The sequence below is a fragment of the Canis lupus genome, chromosome X (assembly GCF_048164855.1).
Source record: "Canis lupus baileyi chromosome X, mCanLup2.hap1, whole genome shotgun sequence".
NCBI lineage: Eukaryota > Metazoa > Chordata > Mammalia > Carnivora > Canidae > Canis > Canis lupus.
The window spans coordinates 74,083,009-74,107,965 of record NC_132876.1 but is presented as its reverse complement, the minus strand read 5'-3'; the positions used below and the strand labels follow the sequence as shown (position 1 = coordinate 74,107,965).

General features: G+C 37.5%; 1 protein-coding gene across 1 annotated transcript in view; it reads left to right on the top strand.

Annotated features, from left to right (window-relative positions):
* Positions 1-24,957, top strand: part of ZC3H12B (zinc finger CCCH-type containing 12B) — a 599,195-nt gene that overhangs the window by 562,175 nt on the left and 12,063 nt on the right. Inside the window, exon 4 of the mRNA XM_072818273.1 lies at positions 12,787-12,926. Coding sequence (XP_072674374.1) covers positions 12,787-12,926 — 140 coding nt within the window. The remainder of the gene's footprint in view (positions 1-12,786; positions 12,927-24,957) is intronic.

Genomic DNA, 24,957 nt, shown 5'->3' with positions numbered 1-24,957 from the left:
AGGTACAAGCAGTAAAGGCCAGGTCTCTGGGGACTAGCAGGTGATACCTCTTGCCAGCCTATGTCTTTTGATTGGAGTATTTATACTATTTACATTTAACATAATTATAGATATGTATATACTTATTGCCATTTTATTTGTTTTCTGGTTGTTTTTGTAATTCTTTGCTGTTCCTTTCCTTTTGTTTTTTTAATATAAATTTATTTTTTATTGGTGTTCAATTTGCCAACATATAGAATAACACTACTGCTCATCCCGTCAAGTTACCCACCTCAGTGCCCGTCACCCAGTCACCCCCACCCCCCGCCCACCTCCCCTTCCACCACCCTTAGTTCGTTTCCCAGAGTTAGGAGTCTTTCATGTTCTGTCTCCCTTTCTGATATTTCCCACTCATTTTTTCTCCTTTCCCCTTTATTCCCTGTCACTGTTTTTTATATTCCCCAAATGAATGAAACTATATAATGTTTGTCCTTCTCCGATTGACTTATTTCACTCAACATAATCCCCTCCAGTTCCATCCATGTCGAAGCAAATGGTAGGTATTTGTTGTCTTTAATGGCTGAGTAATATTCCATTGTATACATATACCACATCTTCTTTATCCACTCATCTTTCGATGGACACCGAGGCTCCTTCCACAGTTTGGCTATTGTAGACATTGCTACTATAAACATCAGGGTGCAGGTGTCCCGGCATTTCATTGCATCTGTATCTTTGGGGTAAACCCCCAGCAGTGCAATTGCTGGGTCGTAGGGCAGATCTATTTTTAACTCTTTAAGGAACCTCCACACACCTCACACCAGTGAGAATGCGGAAAATTAACAAAGCAGGAAACCACAAATGATGGAGAGGATGTGGAGAAAGGGGAACCCTCCTGCACTGTTGGTGGGAATGTGAACTGGTGCAGCAACTCTGCTGTTCCTTTCTTTTTCTCCTACTCTCTTTCTGTGTGGTAAATTTCTGTAGTATTATGTTTGGCTGTCTTTCTCTTTACTTTTTGTGTATCTATTATAAGTTTTGGATTTGTAGTTACCATGAAGTTCATATATAACATCTCAAGTATATAGTAGTCTATATTAAGTTGATGGTCATTTCAGTTCAAGCACATTCCAAAAAAAACCACACTTTTTTTCTTATGTTTGACTCCCTCCTCCATTTTTTATGCATATGCTTTATGTATATACATCTTTTTATTCATAATTTTCTTGAGTCTAATTATGGTCATTTATTTTCCACTTAAAAAGTTCCTTTAATATTTATTGTGAGGGTGGTTTAGTGATAATAAACTTGTGCTTGTCTAGGAATTCTTCATCTCTCCTTGAAATCTGAATGATAACCTTGCCAGATCCAGTATTCTTGGTGATTTTTTTTCCTCTTAGTACTGTTCAGCTTGGGTATTTTCCATTTCCCTATCTTCCAGGTCTCTGATTTGTTCTGCATCCACTAACTTACTGTTGATTTTCTCTGTTTCTTTTTTTTTTATTTTAATCATTGTATTCTTCAACTCTGATTGGTTCCTTTTTATATTTTCCATGTCTTTATTGAAAGTCTCACTGAGCGCTTCCACTCTTCTTTCTAGGCTGCAGAGAATCTTTGCAATCATTACTTTAAATTCCTTAACAAGTATATTGCTTATCTCCATTTCATTTAGTTCTTTTGCTGAGGTTTTATCTTATTTTTTCTTCAGAAGCATATTAATCTTTCCCCCCATTTTGCTTGGCTTTCTGTGTTGGTTTTTATGGGTTAGGCAGAACATGAAAGAATCTTCTTGTGTTTGGTTGCCTCCTGTGTAGTAGATGTGTGCTTAGTGTCTTTGGCTGGTTATCTGAAGCTGTGGCTGGTATGGGCTGGACGTTCTTGGGCTCTCCACATTATGGGTACCTTGGAAGGACAGCTAAAGATTAAGTGGGTGCAGTGGGTGCATCAGGGCAGTCCCTGGGCTCTTCATACATTAGGCATCCTGGCAGGACAGTTAAGGATAATATAAATGTAAAATGGGGTGTGAATGAGAGCTCTCCCCATAGATGGTATCCTGGGGGGCTCATGGAGCTGACCTGAGTTGTGAGCTGGAAGGATCCATGACTCTCTGTGCAGCAAGTACCCACGCAGTACAGCTAAAATGGAAGTAGGTGTAGGTCGGGAGATACTTGGGCTTTCTGTGATGAATGCGAACTTGAGGACAGCTGAAGCTTAAATTGCAAGCTGGGGTTTCCCAGAGTAGTCTGAGCACAGGGTGAACTGGTGGAGTAGCTAGCTCTCTGCACAGAGGATGTCCTGACAGGATAGCTGAAAGTAAAGTGGGTACGAGCTGGGAGGACCTGGAGCTCTTTGCACAAAAGGCATATTGGCAGGATAGTTGAAGCTGAAGTGGATAAAATCTGGAGTGTCCTGGAACCCTCTGCATAGAGGGTATGATGAAGGGGTGGCTGGAGCTGAGACAAGGTACAGGCCAGAAGCTCCTTGGGTACTCCATATAGAGGAGACCCTGGCAGAACAGCCAACCCTAAAGTGGGTTCAGGCCACTGTAGTCCCTGGAGTGTCCCATACAAAATGTGCCCTGGCAGGACAGTTGAAGCTGAAGTGATTGCAAATTAGATTTTTCTAGGGCTCCCCACACTGAAGGTGAACTGGCAGGACCAGCAAAGCTAAATTGAGTGTAAGCTGGGGTGTCCCAAGGTGCTTAGTGCAGTGGGCGCCCTACCCAGGCAACTGGATCAAAAGTCATGTGGACAGGAGTATTCCAGGGTGCTCTGAGAAGCAGGTATCCTGGTGGAGTGGATGAAATTAATGCAAGTATGGGCTGGGGTATTCCTGGGGCTTTCCACACAGAGGGCATCGTGACAAGGAGGCTTAATCTGAAATGGACATCACTCAGGAGGTTCCAGAGCACTTTGTACCAAGAGTAACCTATCAACCTCATTAAGCCAAAGAGATGTGAGCCTGGAGTGTTCTAAGGCACTTTACTCCCATTGCAACCTGATTGGGAAGGCTAGGGGTGGTTTTGGCTATGAGCCCAGGATTCCATATATATATATGGAATATATATATATGGAATATATATATATATATAACATACTCAGCCTTTCTTTTTTTTTTTTCATACTCAGCCTTTCTAATGACTAATATTCCAAGGTATACATACATACGAAATCTTCTATCTCCATTCATCTTTCGATGGACACAGAGGTTCCTTCCACAGTTTGGCTATTACGGACATTGCTGCTATAAACATTGGGGAACAGGTGTCTCGATTTTCACTGCATCTGTATGTTTGGGTTAAATTCTCAGGACTGCAATTGCCAGGTCATAAGGTAGTTCTATTTTTCACTCTTTGAGGAACCTCCACACAGTATTCCAGAATGGCTGTACCAGTTCACATTCCCACCAACAGTGCAAGAGGGTTCCCCTTTCTTCACATCCTCTCCAAAATTTGTTGTTTCCTGCCTTGTTAATTTTCCCCATTCTCACTGGTGTGAAGTGGTATCTCATTGTGGTTTTGATTTGTATTTCCCTGATGGCAAGTGATGCAGAGCATTTTCTCATGTGCTTGTTGGCCATGTCTATGTCTTCCTCTGTGAGATTTCTGTCCGTCTTTTGTCCATTTCATGATTGGATTGTTTGTTTCTTTGCTGTTGAATTTAATAAGTTGTTTATAGCCCTTGGATACTAGCCCTTTATCTGAAGGTCACTTGCAAATATCTTCTCCCATTCTGTAAGTTGTCTTTAGTTTTGTTGACTGCTTCTTTTGCTGTAAAAAGCTTCTTATCTTAATGGAGTCCCAATAATTCATTTTTGCTTTTGTTTCACTTGCCTTCATGGATGTATCTTGCAAGAAGTTACTGTGGCCAAGTTCAAAAAGGGTGTTGCCTGTGTTCTCCTCTAGGATTTTGATGGAATCTTGTCTCACATTTAGATCTTTCATCCATTTTGAGTTTATCTTTGTGTATGGTGAAAGGGAATGGTCTACTTTCATTCTTCTGCATGTGGATGTCCAATTCTCCCAGCACCATTATTGAAGAGACTGTCTTTTTTCCAGTGGATAGTCTTCCTGCTTTGTCAAATATTAGTTGACAAGAAAGTTGAGGGTACACTTCTGGGTCCTCTATTCTGTTCCATTGATCTATGTGTCTGTTTTTGTGCCAGTACCACACTGTCTTGATGACCACAGCGTTGTAGTACAACCTGAAATCTGGCATTGTGATGCCCCCAGCTATGCTTTTCTTTTTTAATATTCCCTTGGCTATTCGGGGTCTTTTCTGATTCCACACAAATCTTAAAATAATTTGTTCTAACTCTCTGAAGAAAGTCCATGGTATTTGGATAGGGATTGTATTTAATGTGTAAATTGCCCTAGGTAGCATTGACATTTTCACAATATTAATTCTTCCAATCCATGAGCATGGAATATTTTCCATCTCTTTGTGTCGTCCTCAATTTCAGAAGTGTTCTTTAGTTTTTAGGGTATAGATCCTTTACCTCTTTGGTTAGGTTTTTTCCCTAGGTATCTTATGCTTTTGGATGCAATTATAAATGGGATTGACTCCTTACGTTCTCATTCTTCAGTCTCATTGTTAGTGGATAGAAATGCCACTGATTTCTGGGCATTGATTTTGTATCCTGCCACACTGACGAATTGCTGTATAAGTTCTAGCAATACTGGGGAGGAGTCTTTTGGGTTTTCTATGTATAGTATCATGTCATCTGCAAAGAGGGAGAGTTTGACTTCTTCTTTGCCAATTCGAATGCCTTTAATGTCTTTTTGTTGTCTGATTGCTGAGGGTAGGACTTCTAGTACTGTGCTGAATAGCAGTGGTAAAAGTGGACATCCCTGTCTTGTTCCTGATCTTAACGGAAAGGCTCCCAGTGTTTCCCCATTGAGAATGATATTTGCTGTGGACTTTTCATAGATGACTTTTAAGATGCTGAAGAATGTTCCCTCTATCCCTATACTATGAAGAGTGTTGATCAGGAATGGATGCTGTATTTTGTCAAATGCTTTATCTGCATCTATTAAGAGGATCCTATGGTTCTTGTTTTTTCTCTTGCTGATGTAATCAATCACGTTGATTGCTTTATGAGTGTTGATCCAGGGTTGCATCCTGGGGATAAATCCCACTTGGTTATGGTGAATAATCTTAATGTATTGTTGAATCCTATTGGCTAGTATCTTGTTGAGAATTTTTGCATCTGTGTGCATCAGGGGTATTGGTCTATAAGTCTCCTTTTTGGTGGGGTCTTTGTCTGGTTTTGGAATCAAGGTGAGGCTGGCTTCATAGAATGAGTTTGGAAGTACTCCATCTCTTTCTATCTTTCCGAACAGTTTTAGTAGAATAGGTATGGCTTCTTCTTTAAACATCTGATAGAATTCCCCTGGGAAGCCATCTGGTCCTGGACTTTTGTGTCTTGGGATATTTTTGATGACTGCTTCAATTTCCTCCCTGGATATTGGCCTGTTCAGGTTTTCTATTTCTTCCTGTTCTAGTTTTGGTAGTTTGTGGTTTTCCAGAAATGCGTCCATTTCTTCGAGATTGCATAATTTATTGGTGTATAGCTGCTCATAATGTTTGTTTTTTCACAAATTGGAAGAATTATTATTAAATGTCCATACTACCCAAAGCAATCTATAGATTCAATGAAATCCCTATCAAAATACCAACAAGAGAGGTCCCTGGGTGACTCAATCAGTTAAGTGTCTGCCTTTCGCCCAGGTCATATCTCAGGGTTCTGGGATCAAGCTCCAAGTCAGGCTCCCTGTTCAGTAGGGATTCTGCCTCTTCCTCTCCCTCTGCCCATCTTCCCCTGCTTGAATTCACTCTCTCATGCTTTCTGTCTGTCTCTCAAATAAATAAATAAATTCTTTAAAAAATACCAACAACGTTTTTCATAGAAGTAAGAAAAATAATCCTAAAATTTGTATGGAACTACTAAAGTCTCCAAACAGCCAAAACAATCTTGAAAAAGAACAAAACTGGAGATATGGCATCCTAGATTTCAAGATATACTACAAAGCTATAATAATCAAAACAGTGTGGTACTGACACAGAAATAGACACCTAGATCAGGGGAACAAATAGAGAACCCAAAGGTGAACACATGCTTTTATGATCAATTAATCTTTGACAAAGCAGGAAAGTATATTCAATGAGAAAAAGACCGTACCTTCAACAAATGGTGTTGGGAAAATTGGACAGCAACATGCAAAATAAAGAAACTGGACCTCATAATAAGTTTTTAAAATTGTTTGTATTTCCTTCGTATTGGTGGTGATCTCTCCTTTCTCACTCATGATTTTATTAATTTGAGTCTTTTCTCTCTTCTTTTTAATAAGGCTGGCTAATGGTTTATCTATCTTATTAATTCTTTCAAAGAACCAACACCTGGTTTTGTTGATCTGTTCCACAGTTCTTCTGGTCTCTATTTCATTGAGTTCTGCTTGAATCTTTATTAATTCTCTTCTGCTGGGTGTAGGATCTATTTGCTGTTTCTTTCTCCAGCTCCTTTGGGTGCATGGTTAGCTTCTGTATTTGAGTTCTTTCCAGTTTTTGGTTGGATGCTTGTATTGCGATGTATTTCCCCCTCAGGACTGTTTTTGCTGTATCCCAAGGATTTTGAGTGGTTGTATCTTCATTCTCATTAGTTTCCATGAATCTTTTAAATTATTTTCTAATTTCCTGGTTGACCCTTTCATCTTTTAGCAGGATGGTCCTTAACCTCCACGTGTTTAAAATCCTTCCAAACTTCTTCTTGTGATTTAGTTCTAGTTTCAAAGCATTATGGTCTGAAAATATGCAGGGGACGATCCCAATATTTTGGTATCTGTTACGACCTGATTTGTGACCCAGTATTTGATCTATTCTGGAGAAAGTTCCATGTGCACTTGAGAAGAATGTGTATGCAGTTGCATTTGGATGTAAAGTTCTGCAGATATCTGTGAAATCCATCAGTCCTGTGTATCATTTAAAGCTCTTGTTTCTTTGGAGATGTTGTGCTTAGAAGATCGGTCAATTGTAGAAAGCATTATATTCAAGTCACCAAGTATAAATGTATTATTATCTAAGTATGCCTTAACTTTGGTTATTAATTGATTGATATACCTGGCAGCTCCCACATTAGGGGCATAAATATTCATGATTGTTAGGTCCTCTTGTTGGATAGATCCTTTAAGTATGATATAGTGTCCCTCTTCATCTCTTACTACAGTATTTGGGATAAACTTTAATTTATCTGATATGAGGATGGCTACCCCTGTTTTCTTTTGAGGACCATTTGAATGGTAAATGGTTCTCCAACCTTTTATTCTCAGGCTGGAGGTGTCCTTATGTCTAAAAGGAGTCTCTTGTACACAGCAAATAGATGGGTCTTGTTTTTTTATCCAGTCTGAAACCCTGCACCTTTGGATGGGGTCATTAAGCCCATTCACATTCAGAGTTACTATTGAAAGATATGAATTTAGTGTCATCATGATTCCTATTCAGTCCCTGTTTTTGTGGATTGTTTCCTTGGACTTCCTCTTTCTTTTTCACTGTCCCCTTAATATTTCCTGCAGAGCTGGTTTGGTGGTCACATATTCTTTCAGTTCCTGCCTATCTTGGAAGCTCTTTATCTCTCCTTCTATTCTGAATGAGAACCTTGCTGGATAAAGTATTCTTGGTTGCATGTTTTTCTCATTTAGGTCCCTGAATATATCCTGCCAACCCTTTCTGGCCTGCCAGTTCTCTCTGGAGAGGTGTGCTCTTAACCTAATACTTCCCCCCATAGAGGTTAGGGATCTCTTTTTTCTTGCTGCTTTAAGGATCTTCTCTTTACCTTTGGAATTTGCAAGTTTCACTATTAAATGTCGAGGTGTTGAGTGGTTTTTATTGATTTTAGGGAGGGATCTATCTCCTGGATCTGATTGCCTGTTTCCCTTCCCATTTTAGGAAATTTTTCAGCTATGATTTGTCCAAATATATATTCTGGACCTCTGTCCCTTTTGGTGCCCTTGGGAACCCCAATTAAACAAGATTTTTCTTTCTGAGGCTGTCATTTATTTCCCTTAACCTATCCTCATGATCTTTTAATTGTTTGTCTCTTTTTTCCTCAGTTACCCTCTTTGCCATCAACCTGTCTTCTATGTCACTCACTTGTTCTTCTACCTCATTAACCCTCATTGTTAGGACCTCTAGTTTGGATTGCATCTCATTTAATTGATTTTTAATTTCTGCCTGATTAGATCTAAATTCTGCAGTCATGAAGTCTCTTGATTCCTTTATGCTTTTTTTCTAGAGCCACCAGTAGCTTTGTAATTGTGCTTCTGAATTGGCTTCCTGACATTGAACTGTAATCCAAATTTTGTAACTCTGTGGGAGAGAGGTTTGTTTCTGATTCTTTTTTTTGTGGTGAGTTTTTCCTTCTAGTCATTTTGTTCAGTGCAGAGTGGCCAAAACCAAGTTGTACTGGAAAAAGGAGAAAAAGAGAGAAATAAGGGGGGGTGGGGAACAAACAGAAAAGAAAAACAAGGGGGAATGTCCTCTGATTCTATATACTGTAAATCTCTCGACTTCCCCTGGAACTTTCCAGGGCTGTTTGGTTAATAACTTGCTTTTCCCCTGTCCTTCCAGCTGTTTTTTTTGGGGAGGGGCCTGCTGTGCTGATTCTCAGGTGTGTGTACCTGGGGGGGAACTGCCCAGCCCCTTGCCAGGTGCATGGCTCAGTGGGAACTGTTTATCCTGTGAGGCCCCTGCTCAGTCCCAGGTACAAGGTGCCACCAGGAGGAACAACAACAGTGGTCGAGGCCAGCTCTCCAATTCTGGAATCAGCTCCAGCAGTAACCACCGCATCTCTCAGTCTGCAGGGGCCTGGATGCTCCAGGGGCAGGGGGCACTAATCTGCACAGCTCTGGGCCTTCCGGCAGCAGGAGCATCCTTGCTGTCCTGTGTCATCCCAGCCTCCACCTGTCCCAGGGAGAGTGCTGGATCTTGGGCTGTGTCCCCCAGCGCCCTTGGCTCCAGGGCCTGCACCGCTGGAATCGTGCTCCTGGGGCTGCGCAGCCCCCTCCGCGTGGAGCCACCACCTGAGCCGCTGCTGGAACTCCTCCCGGGGCCACGCTGGGCGGGTGCTCCAGCCCTTTAGGGAGCTCGGCCCACGGTGTGTGGCGCACTCTCCCCCAGGGCGCACCTCCTCTGTTAGTGACCCTGGAGCCTGAAGGCATCCCTGTCCCTCCTGGGATCCTGCCTGTGTTCCCTGTGAGCACCTTTCCCACTGGGATGATTGGTAGAGTTTCTGCTTCCCCGGGACTGGGCTTTTGTGTCCTGGGGTCACTGGCTGCCGGGCCTTAGCACGGCTCCTCATGGGTGCCCCTCCCCCTTGGATGCTTTTTTATTTATTTTTTTCTGTCTTCCTACCTTGATAGAAGCGCAAACTCTTCTCACTGTAGCATTCCAGCTGTTCTCTCTTTAAATATCAGGCCTAATTCATAGGTTTTCAGGGTGATTTGAAAGTTAACTAGGTAAGTTGGTGGGGACAGGTGACTTGGGGACCCTACTCTTCCACCGTCTTGCCCTGCTTCCAGAGTACTGTTTCTGATTCGTGTGTGTGTGTGGTGAATTCTTCCTTCTAGTCATTTGTTCAGTTCAGAGTGGCTGTATGAGTGGACTGAGTCAAGAATATCAACCACAGTCTACATAAATTTCACCCTAAATAATTCTTGCTAGAAGCGAAAACTTTTCTCTCTGTAGCATTCTGGCTATTATCTCTTTAAATTTCAGGTTGAATTCATATGTGTTAAGGGTGTTTTGAAAGTTATCTAGGTAAGTTGGTGAGACCAGGTGTGTTGAGGACTCCTACTCTCCCACCATCTTGCCCTGTCCGGGCCCAGGGTTCCTTACCAGATTTTCTTGAGGCAACAATCCAGCCTTAAAAATCAGACCTTGATCTTTTCTGCTTTTTAAGATGGGGGGGTGGTAAAAACCCTGTCATTCTTCAGTCCTTCTGACTCAGAGAATATTCTCTCAGCTCCTTTGACCTTTTAAACTGCATGTTTTTTTCTGTGCCCCACAGCTACTAGGGCTGGTATAGTCTTGTGGACCAAGGCTATGCATCTGGATGCTACCCCAGTTTGCACTTTTAAGGTGGTGAAGGAACTAAACGGTGTTGTTCTTCAGTTATTCTGACCTGGAACCCACAGTTCCTCTGCCATTTAGCAGAGCTCTAGTGCTGTATCTTTCATATGATAGTTGTTTTTTTAAACCACAGGGATTTTTTTATGTGCCCAAGGACAGAGGAATCTGTTCCTGCTACCTCAATACTATCCCTTCTCACTGCTGTTTGCAATGTCAAGGGTGGGAGTTCCCTTTGTTACCATGTCTTCATCTCTCTTTTTCTTCTCTTTGTCCATTCTATCTTTTGTTGTGCAGAGGCTGTTCAGCCAGCCCTCACTCCTTCTTCAAGAGGAATTGCTCTATAAATCGGTGTGATTTGGATGTTCCATGGAGGGGATGAGTTCATGGTCTTCCTATGTTGTCTTCTTGGACCAGACACAGTTTCTAGGAATTTACCCATTTCCTCTAGGTTGTTTAATATGTTGCCATATAATTTTTCATAGTGAAAAATATTTTATTTTTATTAAGTTATTGTTGACACACAATGTTAGAGTAGTCTCAGGTGTATAACATAGTGACTGGACAACTCTATTCTCATTACAAATGTAGCTACCATCAGTCCCCGTACAATGTTGTCACAATACCATTGACTATATTTCCTATGCTATGCCTTTCATCTCCACGACTTATTTATTTCATAACTGCCAACTTTACTTCCCACCTCCCTTCACTCATTTTGCCCACTCTACCCTCTGGCAACCACCAGTTTGTTCAAGGTATTTATGGATCTATTTTGCTTTGTGTATTTATTTGTTCTGCTTTTTAGATTCCACATATAAATAAAATTATGTAGTACCTGTCTTTCTCTATCTGACTTATTTAGTAAAAATATTTTTAAAAAGAATTTTGCAACATAAAATATATAGTTGGCATATCCAACAGCAAATATTACTCCTATATTTATTTAGACTGTGTTTGGGAGGACACACTTTATAGCACTGCCAAGCTATGTGAAACGAAATCCCATCCCTTTCCTCCAAATTCCCCCTCTATTGGCAATTCTGATGATTTTCCTGAGTTCATGTTATTCTCTTACTTAACAGCACTATAGCAGTGGGAAAAATAGCATCTGAGCATATTCCTTTCCCATATTTCATGCTAGGTTCATCCAATATTAACCCTTTAAGATCCATAAGCTAGCCTAATTTACCCATTCATCTTTTTAGAAGCAATCGGTGTGGTAACTGTTTCTAAGGCTACCTTGGAATGTATTGGCATTTAAATATATTTCTTTTCTTTTTTCTTACGTGTTTTGACTTTTAGTAATGTAGTATAATTGCCTTCTGGCACTTACTGGAGACTTAAACATGATTATCATGTGTTTAGAAATGTTGAAGAAGCATTTAATAATGTGTTTCAAGAGTGATTAAGGCACTGGGAATTCTTGCAGTATGTGTGTTAGTGGGACTTTTGAGATTATGTATAAATTCACCCAAAAAGAACAATATAATTGGAGCTAATTTCTCTTATAGTTGAGTACCAGTGGGAAATCTAAAGAGAGAGACCCTATTATATTGTCTTAATTAACTTTCTAGCAAAATGTTTCTTCTTTTCTGATCAGTTTTAACAGGCAATATCCACTTTATTGTACTAGAATTGGTACGTGTAATGTATGCTGTTTAAAAACTATAATTTAATGTGGTTTATGTTTATGTTAGAACACCCAACTCCTTGCTCAAAGATCAGGATTTTCACAGGCAAACTAGGCACAAATTTAGTACACTGTGAGTTTTTAAGATTATGTCAATAAATATATCTTTTCTCAATTCATCTAATTTTCTCTCTTCAAATTTCCAATCAAATTTCTGTTTGGCTTTTTAAGTTTTTACAATATTTATGTCTACACGTAATTATGATAAAATGTCTTCTCTTTTTACATCATGTTCTAATTATAAAAGCAATACTTGTTTGAAGAAATTTTGGAATAAGAAAATAAATTACTTATAATCCTCTCACACGGGATAATTATTTTTATCAATATTTTGATGTGTCTATTCTCTAGTATTTTCTCTAAATAATATATAGACTTTCTTCTACAAAATTGGGATTACATTATATATAGTCTGTATCCTTTTTTTCCCTTAACATTACATTGTGAACATCTTCCACATCTTAAAACTTTCAAGAATGCGATTTTTCTTGGTAAATTATATGTAATTAAATGTGATAACTGTTTTTAGTCAGCATTTATATGTGTTTCTTTTTTGTTGTCAGTGTCATTCTTTTAAGTTTAAAATATGTGCTTAAGACATAGCTCCAATTAGTCCTCCATATAAACTCTATCTAAACCTCTGGAGATACCTCTTCTTTTCTCATCTGTTGTGAACATCTGAGTGTTCTAAAATAAAATGGTAGTAAATGTAGAGAGAGGAGTGAAAATTGAAGCAGTCATAGGAAATATCCATCAGAGTTGCTACAAGTTGGGAGTTATCTGGGACCTTGAAGAAAAATGTAATAATAATAGCACTATTTATAGCAATTAAATAAAAATAACTTGATTTGCTGTTTTTAAAAACATATTTTTGGCAATATCAAGAAATAAAATGTCTATTGTTAGTGTCTTGGTTCTAAGAAAAAAGCTTGTTTGGAGTATTTCTCTGCTACCTATTGTTGATACTTTATCCTTTCATTCTCTATCTTCCTAAAGCCATGGGAATAAAGAAGAGTTCTCCTGCAGAGGAATACAACTTGCTGTGGATTGGTTCCTAGACAAAGGCCATAAAAATATTACTGTATTTGTGCCTGCCTGGAGAAAGGAGCAATCTCGCCCTGATGCACCAATTACAGGTACTATTTCAAATAAGACATTGCTTCTCATCCAGAGGCAAAGCTGGGAGAGATTGGTCCCAACTTAGATAATTATTTTTCTAAGTTTATTAAGTGTACTTAAAATGTCTTGTATTAAATATATTTTTAAAGATTTATTTATTTACTTATTTATTTGAGAGAGAGACATAGCGCAAGTGGGAAGGAAAGAGAGAAGCAGGCTCCTTGCTGAGCAAGGAGCCCAAGGTAGGGCTCAATCTCAAGACCCTGGGATCATGACCTGAGCCAAAGGCAGACACTTAACAGACTGAGCCACTAAGGTGCTCCCATTAAGTATATTTTTAAATGTATTTTTTCTGATCCAAATAAAACCATTATTGTGTTGTGGCATATGGCACTTAAATTGAGACTTCAATTCAGCAAGGAATAAAGCATATAGTTGAAAAAAAAAGGAATGCTTTTCTATTTGACCACAAACTTTGGACTAAAATGGAATGAATCTGTTTATGAGTGTGGCTGAGTTTTCCAAAAGACTTAGAAACCATCATAGAAAATTGATCACATTCTGTAAGACAATTGGTAGAGATTATGAGATTTGCAAATTATAGAGCAAAATATATATAGAGAAAAGTTCCATGGCAGTCAGAGCCAACTTATCAATGAGGCATGAGGCCCAGGGCTCAGGGCCATGATACTCTTAAGGTCCTACAAAGATATTTTAATTTGAAGCACAAGCAAGATGGCAGAGTAGGAGGGTCCTAAACTCACCTTATCCCATGATTGCAACTAGATTTCGTTCATATCCCAGGGTCCTGGGATCAAGTCCCACATTGGGGTCCCCACAGGGAACCTGGTTCTACCTTTACCTATGTCTCTGCCTCTCTCTGTGTGTCTCTCACAAATAAATAAATAAAATCTTTTAAAAAATATATAAAGCCACTACTCTCAGGAGCAGAGATAATAGCTGACTTTTCTAACTTTCATATATATTCATTTTATATACTTATATTCATATATATTCATATATATTCATATATTCATATATATATTCAATGGAATATTACTCAGCCATCAGAAAGGATGAATACCTACCATTTACATCGATGTGGATGGAACTGAAGTGTTTTATGCTGAGTGAAATAAGTCAATCAGAGAAAGACAGCTATCATATGGTTTCACTCATATGTGGAATATAAGAAATAGTACAAGGGGCCATAAGGGAATGAGGGGAAACTGAATGGGGAAAAAATCAGAGAGGAAGACAAACCATGAGAGACACTTAACTCTGAGAAACAAAGAGTTGTTGAAGGGGAGGTATATGGAGAGATGAAGTACCTGGTGAGGAGCATTAAGGAAGGCACTTGATGTGATGAGCCCTGGGTGTCATATGCAACTGATGAATTATTGAAAAGTACATATGAAACTAATGATATACTATATGTTGGTTAATTGAATTTAAATTTAAAAATGCAGTGATAAAAAAAATAATTTAAAGCAGCAAGACAAAAGAGACAGTTATATATAAGAGAAACCCCATAAAGCTATTAGTATATTTTTCAACAGAAACTTTTCAAGCCAGAAGAGAGTGGCATGATATATTCAAAGTTCTGAATGGGAAACATCTTAAGCCAAGAATAGTCCATTCTGTGAAACTATAATAAAAAATAGAAGGAGAAATAGCTTCCCAGACAAATAAAAACTAAAGGAGTTCATGGCCATTAAACTAGCCTTGCAAGAAATATTGAAAATGACACTGAGTGCAAAGAAAATATCAAAAGTAACAATATGAATGTAGGAAGCACAAAAGTAGTAAAAAAAAATATTTCTGTAAAAAAAAATCAGTCAAGGAACTCACAAAATAAATTATGACAACATATACCTAACATGTTGGGAAGAGAGGAATAAAGAATGGCTTCAAAATTAAATGACCATCAACTTAATATGGAATTCTGCTATAAAAAAAGGAATTCTGCTATATACAGAAGATACAATTGTGGGCAGCCTGGGTGGCTCAGAGGTTTAGCACCGCCTTCAGCACAGGGCGTGATCCTGGAGAACTGGGATAGAGTCCCATGTCGGGCTCTCTGCTTGGAGCCTGCTTCTCCCTCTGCCTGTGTCTCTGACTCTCTCTCTGTGTCTCTCATGAATAAATAAATGAAATCTTTTTTTTAAAAAAGAAGATATTATATACAATTGTAATGGTAACCACAAGTCAAAAACCCCTAATAGATATGCAAATAATAAAGAGAAAGAAATCCAAATGTATCATTAAATAAAACACACAAGGAAAGAGAACAAGCAAAGAAAGAAACACAGAAAAACATTAGAAACAATCACAAAACATGTAATGAAACAGCAATAAATACTTATTTATCAATAATTACTTTGAATGTAAATGGAATAACCATTCCAATTAAAAGACATAGGATGCCAGTATATATGTATATATATATATATATATATAGACCCATCTATATCCTTCCTGCTTGAGACTCATTTTAGACCCAAAGTCACCTGAAGATTGAATGTAAGGGGATTGAAAAAAGTTTATCATGTAAATGGATGTCAAAAAAAGCTGGAGTAGCAATACTTATATCAGACAAAATAGATTTTAAAACAAAGACAGTAATGAGACCAAAAGTAGCAAGATATAATAATAAAGGGGACAATCAAACAAGAAGATATAAAAATTGCAAATATTTAAATACTCAACATGGGAGAAACTAAATACATAAAGCAATTAATAATAAACATGAACTAATCAACAGTAATACAGTAAGAGTAGGGGACTTTAACACCCCACTTATGTAAACAGGAAGATGGACAGTTAAGAAAATCAACTAGGAAGCAATGGATTTGATAACACATTGGGCCAGGTGGATTTAACATATATATTTAGAACATTCCATCCTAAAACAGCAGAACACACATTCTTTTCAGGTGCACATGGAACATTTTCTAGAATAAATCACATATCAGGCCACATAACAAGTCTCAGCAATTCAAAAAGATCAAAATCATACCATGCATCTTTTCTCACCACAAACTACAAAACCAGAAATCAACCAAAATAAAAAAAATAAAATCTGAAAAGAGCACAAATACAAGGAGGTTAAATAACATGTTACTAAACAATGAATAGGTTAAACAAGAAATAAAAAATGAAGTCCGCAAGTACATGGAAGTAAATGAAAATACAATGGTCCAAATCCTGTGGGATGAAGCAAAAGCAGTTCTAAAGGGAAGTTTATAGCAATACAAGGCTACCTTAAGAAGCAAGAGAAATCTCAAATAAAAAAAACTAACCTTATACCTAAAGGAGCTAGAAAAAAAGAACAATAAATAAAACCTCAAATCAGCAGAAGGAAGGAAATAATAAAGGTTAGAGCACAAATAAATGATACAGAATCTAAAAATAACAGTAGACAGAACATAAAGACTCCTAACTCTGGAAAAAGAACTAGGGGTGGTGGAAGAGGAGGAGGGCGGGGGGTGGGGGTGAATGGGTGACGGGCACTGAGGGGGGCACTTGACGGGATGAGCACTGGGTGTTATTCTGTATGTTGGCAAATTGAACACCAATAAAAAATAAATTTATTATTAAAAAAAATAAAAATAAAAATAACAGTAGAAGAGACCAATGAAACCAAGGGCTGGTTTTTTGAAAAGATTAAAAAAAATCCAAGGATGCCTGGGTGGCTTCGGATGCCTGGGTGGCTCAGCAGTTGAGCATCTGCCTTCAGACCCAGGGTGTGATACTGGAGTCCTGGGATCGAGTCCCACATTGGGCTCCCTACATGGAGCCTGCTTCTCTCTCTGCCTGTGTCTCTGCTTCTCTCCGTGTGTGTCTCTCATGAATAAATAGATAAAATCTTTTTAAAAAATCCATAAACCTCTAGCCAGACTGATCAAAAAGCAAAGAGCAATGACTCAAATAAAATTTAAAAATGTAAAAGCAAAAATATCAACCAACAGAAATACAAACAAATGTAAGAGAATATTATGAAAAAATATATGACAATAAATTGGGCGACCTAGAAAAAATGGAGCAACAGGCACTTCCCCAGACATCCAGTACAGGCCCCTGCCCACATCATGTCTCTAAAGCCTGGAGATTTAAAGGTCAGCAGACTCACCTTGGATAGAGCCAGGAAGGTACTGTGCTACTTCTGGAGAGAAAGTAGGCAAATAACCTGGGGATAGACAGAATGGAAACAACCATCTGAATAACACCTGAGGCACAAAGAGTGAAGATTATTTGCTATGCTAGGAGCACTTCCTTGAGAGGCAGCATTTACATAGATGCCTCTCCAGGAAAAAAGGAAGTGGCTGGCACCATTTCTTTCCCTTGCCCTGTAGCAGGCAAACCACTTGGAGGAAGCAGCTCAGCATGGACACTGGATAGCTAACTTGCATATACACTGGATAGCTAACTTGCATATAATCCCCTGAGGTCTGGTGGGACTTCCCTTTTCAGTCAAGCAAAGTTCAGTCCCAGCACAGCAGACCCCACCCCCAGAAGACCAGGACAAACTTGTACCCATGCCACGTCTCCCAACCACAGAGTTCTGTAGGGCCTCAGTTCTAGTGGAGTTTGTGTCAGGTCTTACCTCAGAATCACACCAGAGCACACCAAGCTAAAACTGACAACATTCAGTCCATGGACCAAACACTGCCAACAGGTGGTAAGAAGAGCCTCTGCAGATGACTGATCTGAAGGACACAGCAGCCAAATCACAGTAGAAGAGCATATGCAGCACACACCAGAGACAATCCCTGAAGTGACAAGCCTTGGGCACTACATGACCTCTTTTTCACAAGACCATTACTTTCAGAAGCAGGAAACATAACTGGCTTTACAAAAACAGCAAAAGGGTAGAAACTTAGAAATAAGCCAAGAGGGAGGACTTTATCCCAAATAAAAGAACAAGACAAGGCCACAGACAGAAATCTAAGCAAAAGAGATATCAGTAACATGCCTGATGGAGAATTTAAAGTAACAATCATAAGGATTCTTACTGGGTTTGAGAATAGAAGACATCAGTGACACCCTTACAATAGAGATAAAAGAGTTAAATAGAATTAATCAGAGATGAAAGATGCAATAAATAAGATTGGAAGCAGACTTGATGCAATGAACAGCAAGCTGGAATAAGCAGAGGAACAAATTAGTGACCTAGAAGACAAAATAATGGAAAACAATGAAGCTGAACAAAAGAGAGAGAATTATTATTATTATTATTATGTAACACAAGTGTAGAATTAGGGCTGGTTCCACAAATGTAGTAACATTCATATTATAGGAGTTCCAGGAGAGGAGAAAGAAAAGGGGGCAGAAAATTTATTTCAGATAATAATAGCTAGAAACTTCCTTAATTTGTTAAGAGAAACAGATATCCAGAGCCAGGAGACACAGTGATCTCCCATCAAAATCAATGAAAGCAGGCCAACAAGAAGACATATTGTAATTAAATTTGAAAAATATAATGATAAAGAAAAAAATTAAAAACAGTAAGAAAAAAGTAGTCCTTAACTTACAAGGTAAGACTCATAAGTCTAGTTGCACATTTCTCAACAGAAAACTTGGCAAGCCAGAAGGGAGTAGCATGATATATTCAAAATGATGAATGGGAAAAATCTGTAGCCAAGAATACTCTATCCAGCAAAGCTATAATTTAGAATAGAAGGAGAGATAGAGTTTCCCAGACAAACAAAAACTAAAGGATTTTGTAACCACTAAAGTAGCTCTGTAAGAAATATTTAAAAAGAGTCTTTGAGTGCAAAGGAGAAACCAAAGACAAGAAAGGATCAGAGAAAATCTCCAAAAACCATGACAAAACAAGTAATAAAATGGCAATAAATACATATCTATTAATAACTACTTTGAATGTAAATGAACTAAACATTCCAAAGGCATAGAATATCAGAATGGATTAAAAAAAGAAGACTTGTATATATGCTGCCTACATGATATTCATTTTAGACCTAAAGACATCTGTATATCAAAAGCAAGGGGGTAGAGAAATATTTACCATCCAAATAGATGTCAAAGAAAGCCTGAGTAGCAAAACTTACATCAGAAACATTAGAATTCAAAACAAAGACTGTAAAAGGAGATAAAGAGGGCAAAATATAATTATAAAGGGAACAATCCAACAAGATCTAACAAATGTAAATATTTATGCCACCAACATGGGAGCACCCAAATATATAAATCAATTAATAACAAACAAAAAGGAGCTAATTGATAATAGTACAATAATAGTAGGGAACTTTAATACTCCAGTTATATCAATGGACAGATAAGCTAAACAGAAAACCAATAAGGAAACAATGGCTTTGAATGACACACTGGACCAGATGGCCTTAACAGATATATTCAGAACATTCCATCCTACAACAGCACACTATACATTTTTTTTCAAGTGCTAATGGAACATTCTACAGAATAGATCACATTAGGTCAAAAACAGGCCTCAACAAATTAAAAAAGATTGGACTCATACCATGCACGTTTTCTCACTACAGTTCTATGAAACTAGAAATCAACCACAAGGGAAAATCTGGAAAGACCATAATATACGGAGGTTAAACAACAACTAAACAATGAAAGGGGCAACCAGGAAATCAAACAAGCAATTAAAAAAATGCATGGAAACAAATGAAAACTAAAATACAATATTTCAAAACCTCTGGGATGCAGCAAAAATTGTCCTAAGAGTGGAGTATATAGCAAAATAGGCCTACCTCAAGAAGCAAGAAAATTTTCAAATAAACAACCTAAACTTACACCAAAAGAAGCTAGAAAAAGAACAAAAAGGAAGCCTAAAACCAGAAGAAGGTAGAAAATAATAAAGAGCAGAAATAAATTATATAGAAAAAATTTTAAAATAACAATAGACTAGATCAATGGAACCAGGAACTGATTCACTGAAAAAAATAATAAAATTGATAAACTTATAGATTGAATTATCAAAAAGGAAAGAGAAAGGACACAAATAAAATCACAAATAAGAGAAGAGAAATAACCTCTAACACCACAGAAAAGCAAACAATTATAAGAGATATATAAAATATATGCCAACAAATTGGACAACCTGGAAGAAATGGACAAATTCCTACAAATGTATGAACTACCCAAACTGAAACAGGAAGAAATGAAAAACTTGAACAGACCAGTAAACAACAAAGAAATTGAATCAGTAATCAGAAAACTCCCCATAAACAAAAGTCCAGGGCCAAATGGTTTCACAGGTGAATTCTAACAAACATTTAAAAAAGATTTAATACTTATACTTCTCAAACTATTCTAAAAAATGGAAGTGAAAGGAAAATTTCCAAACTCATTCTATGAGTCCAACATTACCCTGATATCAAAACTAGATAATGACTCCCCTAAAAAAGAGAACAAGTCCATATTTCTGATGAACATGGATGGAAAAATTCTCAGTAAAATATTAGCAAACCAAATGCAACAATAAATTAAAAGAATAATTCACCAATATCAAGTGGGATTTATTCCTGGTTGCAAGAGCGGTTCAATATTTGCAAATCAATCAATATGATATACCACACTAAGAAAAGAAAGGCTAAGGACCATAAGATCATTTCAATAGATGTGGAAAAAGCATTTGAAAAGTACAACATCCATTCTTGATAACAATCCTCAACAAAGCAAATTTAGAGGGAATATGCCTCAATATAATAAAGGCCATCTATGAAAAACCAAAAGCTAGTAACATCTTCCATTGGGATGGATGGTCAGGAACAACAAATGGATGTCCACTCTCACCACAGTTATTTAACGTAGGACTAGAAGTCCTAGTTTCAGCTATCAGACAACAAGAAATAAAAGACATCCAAGTAGGCAAGGAAGAAGTACAACTTTCACTATTTGCAGATGACATGATACCCTAAAGAAGATGTGGTTTATGTATACAATGGAATATTACTCAGCCATTAGAAATGACAAATACCCACCATTTGCTTCAACGTGGATGGAACTGGAGGGTATTATGCTGAGTGACATGAGTCAATCGGAGGACAAACATTATATGTTCTCATTCATTTGGGTAATATAAATAATAGTGAAAGGGAATAGAAGGGAAGGGAGAAGAAATGGGTAGGAAATATCAGAAAGGGAGACAGAACATAAAGACTCCTAACTCTGGGAAACGAACTAGGGGTGGTGGAAGGGGAGGAGGGTGGGGGTTGGGGGTGAATGTGTGACGGGTACTGAGTGGGGGGCACTTGACGGGATGAGCACTGAGTGTTATTCTGTATGTTGGCAAATTGAACACCAATAAAAAATAAATTTATTATTTAAAAAAGCATAAGGATTTATTTTAGAGCATAATAATAAAATAAAAAAAGAAAATCCAAAAGACTCCACCTAAAGACTGATAACACTGATGAACAAATATAGTAAAGTCACAGGATACAAAATCAATGTTCAGAAATCTGTTGAATTTCTATACACCAATAATAAAGCAGCGGAAAGAGAAATTAAGGAACCAATCTCATTTATAATTGCACCAAAAACTATAAGATACCTAGGTAAATGATCTATACTCTGAGACTTATAAAACACTGATGAAAGAAATTAAACATGACAAAAAGAAATGGCAAAAACATTCCATGCTCATGGATTGGAAGAAGAGATGATGTTTAAATGTTTATACTACTCAAAGCACATTTAATGCAATTCCTATCAAAATACCACCAGCATCTTTCACAGAGCTAGAAAAACAATTCTAAAATTTTTGTGGAAAAACAAAAGACCCTAAATAGACAAAGCAAGCTTGAAAAAGAAAAGCAAAGCTAGAGGTATTACAAGTCCAGACTTCAAGTTATATCACAAAACAGTACTAATCAAAACAATATAGGGTGGCACAAAAATAGACACATAGATCAATGGAACAGAATAGAAAACTCAGAAAGGAACTCTCAAATATATGGTCAATTACCTTTGACAAAGCAGGGAAGAATATCCAATGGAAAAAAGGCAGTCTCTTCAACAAATCATGTTGAGAAAATTGGACAGTGACATGTAAATGAATGAAACTGGACCACTTTTTATACACCATACACAAAAATAAATTCAAAATGGATAAAAGACCTAAATGTGAGGCAGGAAATTATTAAAATCCTAGAGGAGAACAAAAGCAGTAATCTCTTTGCTATTGGCCATAACAATTTCTTTTTTAAAATACTTTATTTATTTATTCATGAGAGACACACAGAGAGAGGCAGAGACACAGGCATAGGGAGAAGCAGGCTCCATGCAGGGAGCCCAATGTGGGACTTGATCCCGGGACTCCCAGGATCATGAACCAAAAAGGCAGACGCTCAATCACTGGGCCACCCAGGCATCCTGGCCATAACAATTTCTTACTTAATATGTCCCATGAGGCAAGGGAAACAAAAGCAAAAATAAACTATTGGGACTTCATCAAAATATAAAGCATCTATACAGCAAAGAGAACAATCAACAAAACTAAATGTCAACCTAAGGAATGGGAGAAGTTATTTGCAAATGGCATATTTGATAATGGGTTAGTATCCAAAATCTGTAAAGAACTTATAAAACTCAACACTACAAAAAAATTCAATTAAAAAATGGACAGAAGACACGAATAGACATCTTTCCAAAGAAGACATGCATATGGCCAACAGACACATGACAAGATGCCCAAAAAAGGACAAACATTATATGGTCTCATTTACTTGGAGAATATAAAAATTAGTGAAAGGGAATAAAAGGAAAGGAGAGAAAATGAGTGAAAATATCAGTGAGGGTGACAAAACATGAGAGACACCTACCTCTGGGAAATGAACAGGGGTAGTGGAAGGGGAGGTGGGCGGGGGGCTGGGGTGACTGGGTGATGGGCACTGAGGGGGCACTTGGCAGGATGAGCACTGGGTGTTATGCTATATGTTGGCAAATTGAACTCCAATAAAAAAATTAAAAAAGAAAAGATGCGCAAGATCACTCAACATCAGGGAAATACAAATCAAAACTACAATGAGACACCACCTCACACCTGTCAGATGGCTAAAATCAACAATGCAAGAAGTAACACGTGTTGGCAAGGATGTTTAGAAAGAGGAGCCCTGCTGCAACATTGGTGGAAATGCAAACTGGTGCAGCCACACTAGAAAACAGCAACAGTATAAAGTTATCTCAAAAAAGATAAAAGAATCCTAGAACCATACCACTGAAAAGATTTAAACAAAGATAGACACAACTATAAGGAAGGAGGTAGGAGGCTACATTTCTCTTGGGTAAGTAAGCCGGTTCTTGGCTCCATCATGGGCTTCAGTGAAACCACTTAAGTTTCTCTTCAAATGTACAAAATTGAGAACTATTATCTCAGGCAAACCGATGGTGTTATTCATTATGTATAAATCCAGGATATTAGTATTAGTATATGTTAAACCATAACAATTAATCTGGTCGGTTTACAGATGAGAAAACTGAGTCCCTGGTATGTAAAAGTTCTGACTGAAAGTCAGAGTTAGTATCTAATGGGACCAAGGCAGTACTCATCCCAGTGTTCCCGCTCCATTGTGTTGCCACTCCTCGGACCAACTTTAACCATGATATAATATCATGACACAGATTGAGAGCTAGCTACGTGCTTTATATTATGCTAAATCTCTCATGCCATCTATTTTAACAATACCAAAACAAGGACGTATTATTGCAGATAGTATTTGGCAGATAGTGAAACTGTGTCACAGATGAATAGTTGGTTGACAGTTTATCTAGGTTTGGGGATTTCACTGTCCTATAAGCTCAGGACGCTAGCTGAGAGTGTGGAAAAGAAATAAAGTACTTCATTTGCTTTCCAATACTGCTGAGTGGGGAAGCCCAGCTAAAGGCAGCATACTAAAAAGTATGGCATCAAAATAAGAGTCTAATTAGGTCTTGTGATGAGTGGCAGAGGTAATTTTGTCACCATCCATTATACTGTGGAATTGCTTCCAAAGAATTACTATACCAGTACTTATATTCCAAAAAGTGATAGGATGCTGAATAATGTCTCATAGTATGGTGGTGAGAAATATCTTACAGTATGTTGAATGCACATTGGGCATGGACTGAAGACTCAGATTCAGATCTAGCTATAATCCTTCTGTGTCTCCATTTGTTATGCAAAATAAGGATAACAATAATACAATGCAAGAAAATCCACCTCAGGGTTCATGGTGGTAAAAAATATAAATATCTCATGGGAAAGCACTTCTACAAATGCGAAAATGTTACTTAATTTCCTTATTTAAGTAAGGACTCACTTTCTATTCCAATTTATAAAGCACATGAACATTTTGTCATGAGGTTGGTCACACTCTATAAACTGTGGATATCAAATAATAAGCATTATCAGAGACAGTTTGCAGTATCAATTGCAGTATCAGTTTTGCACCTGAACTTAAACTGACTCAGAGAGCCATTTTATAAGGGAATGGACCATGTCTATACACAATTGTAACTGGAAATGTAATCCCATACATTGTAAAGAGTCAAGACTTCCAAAGAGTCATTAACAGTGGAAGTAAATATGCTTGTTGGAATAGGCAGTTTTCAATATTCTTTTACTGATCTATGTTTATACAATGAATGGCTATTACTCTGAGAAATAATGAGAATTTAAAGATACCAATCTTACCTATGTTTCAATAATGGAAAAATAGTTTTAGATTATTGGCCAAATATACCACAGTTATATACTTGCTTAATCTCAAATAAAAATATAAATTCATTTGAAGATTCCTTCTTTTACATACTTTTTTAGTATACCAAGATCAGAACCTATTCAGATCCTATTTAGCCCTACATAACATTACTGTGAATTTTAACAAGATATTCCTCATTTGTAAGTATATATATATATATATATATATACATATATATTTATAAATACACATTTATATATACATATATTAAATACAATCAATGTATGATCCATATTTTTCATTTATTTAATATTTTCCCAAGGTATACTAATACTATAATAAAGAAATAGCAAATACGTTGTATAACATTTAA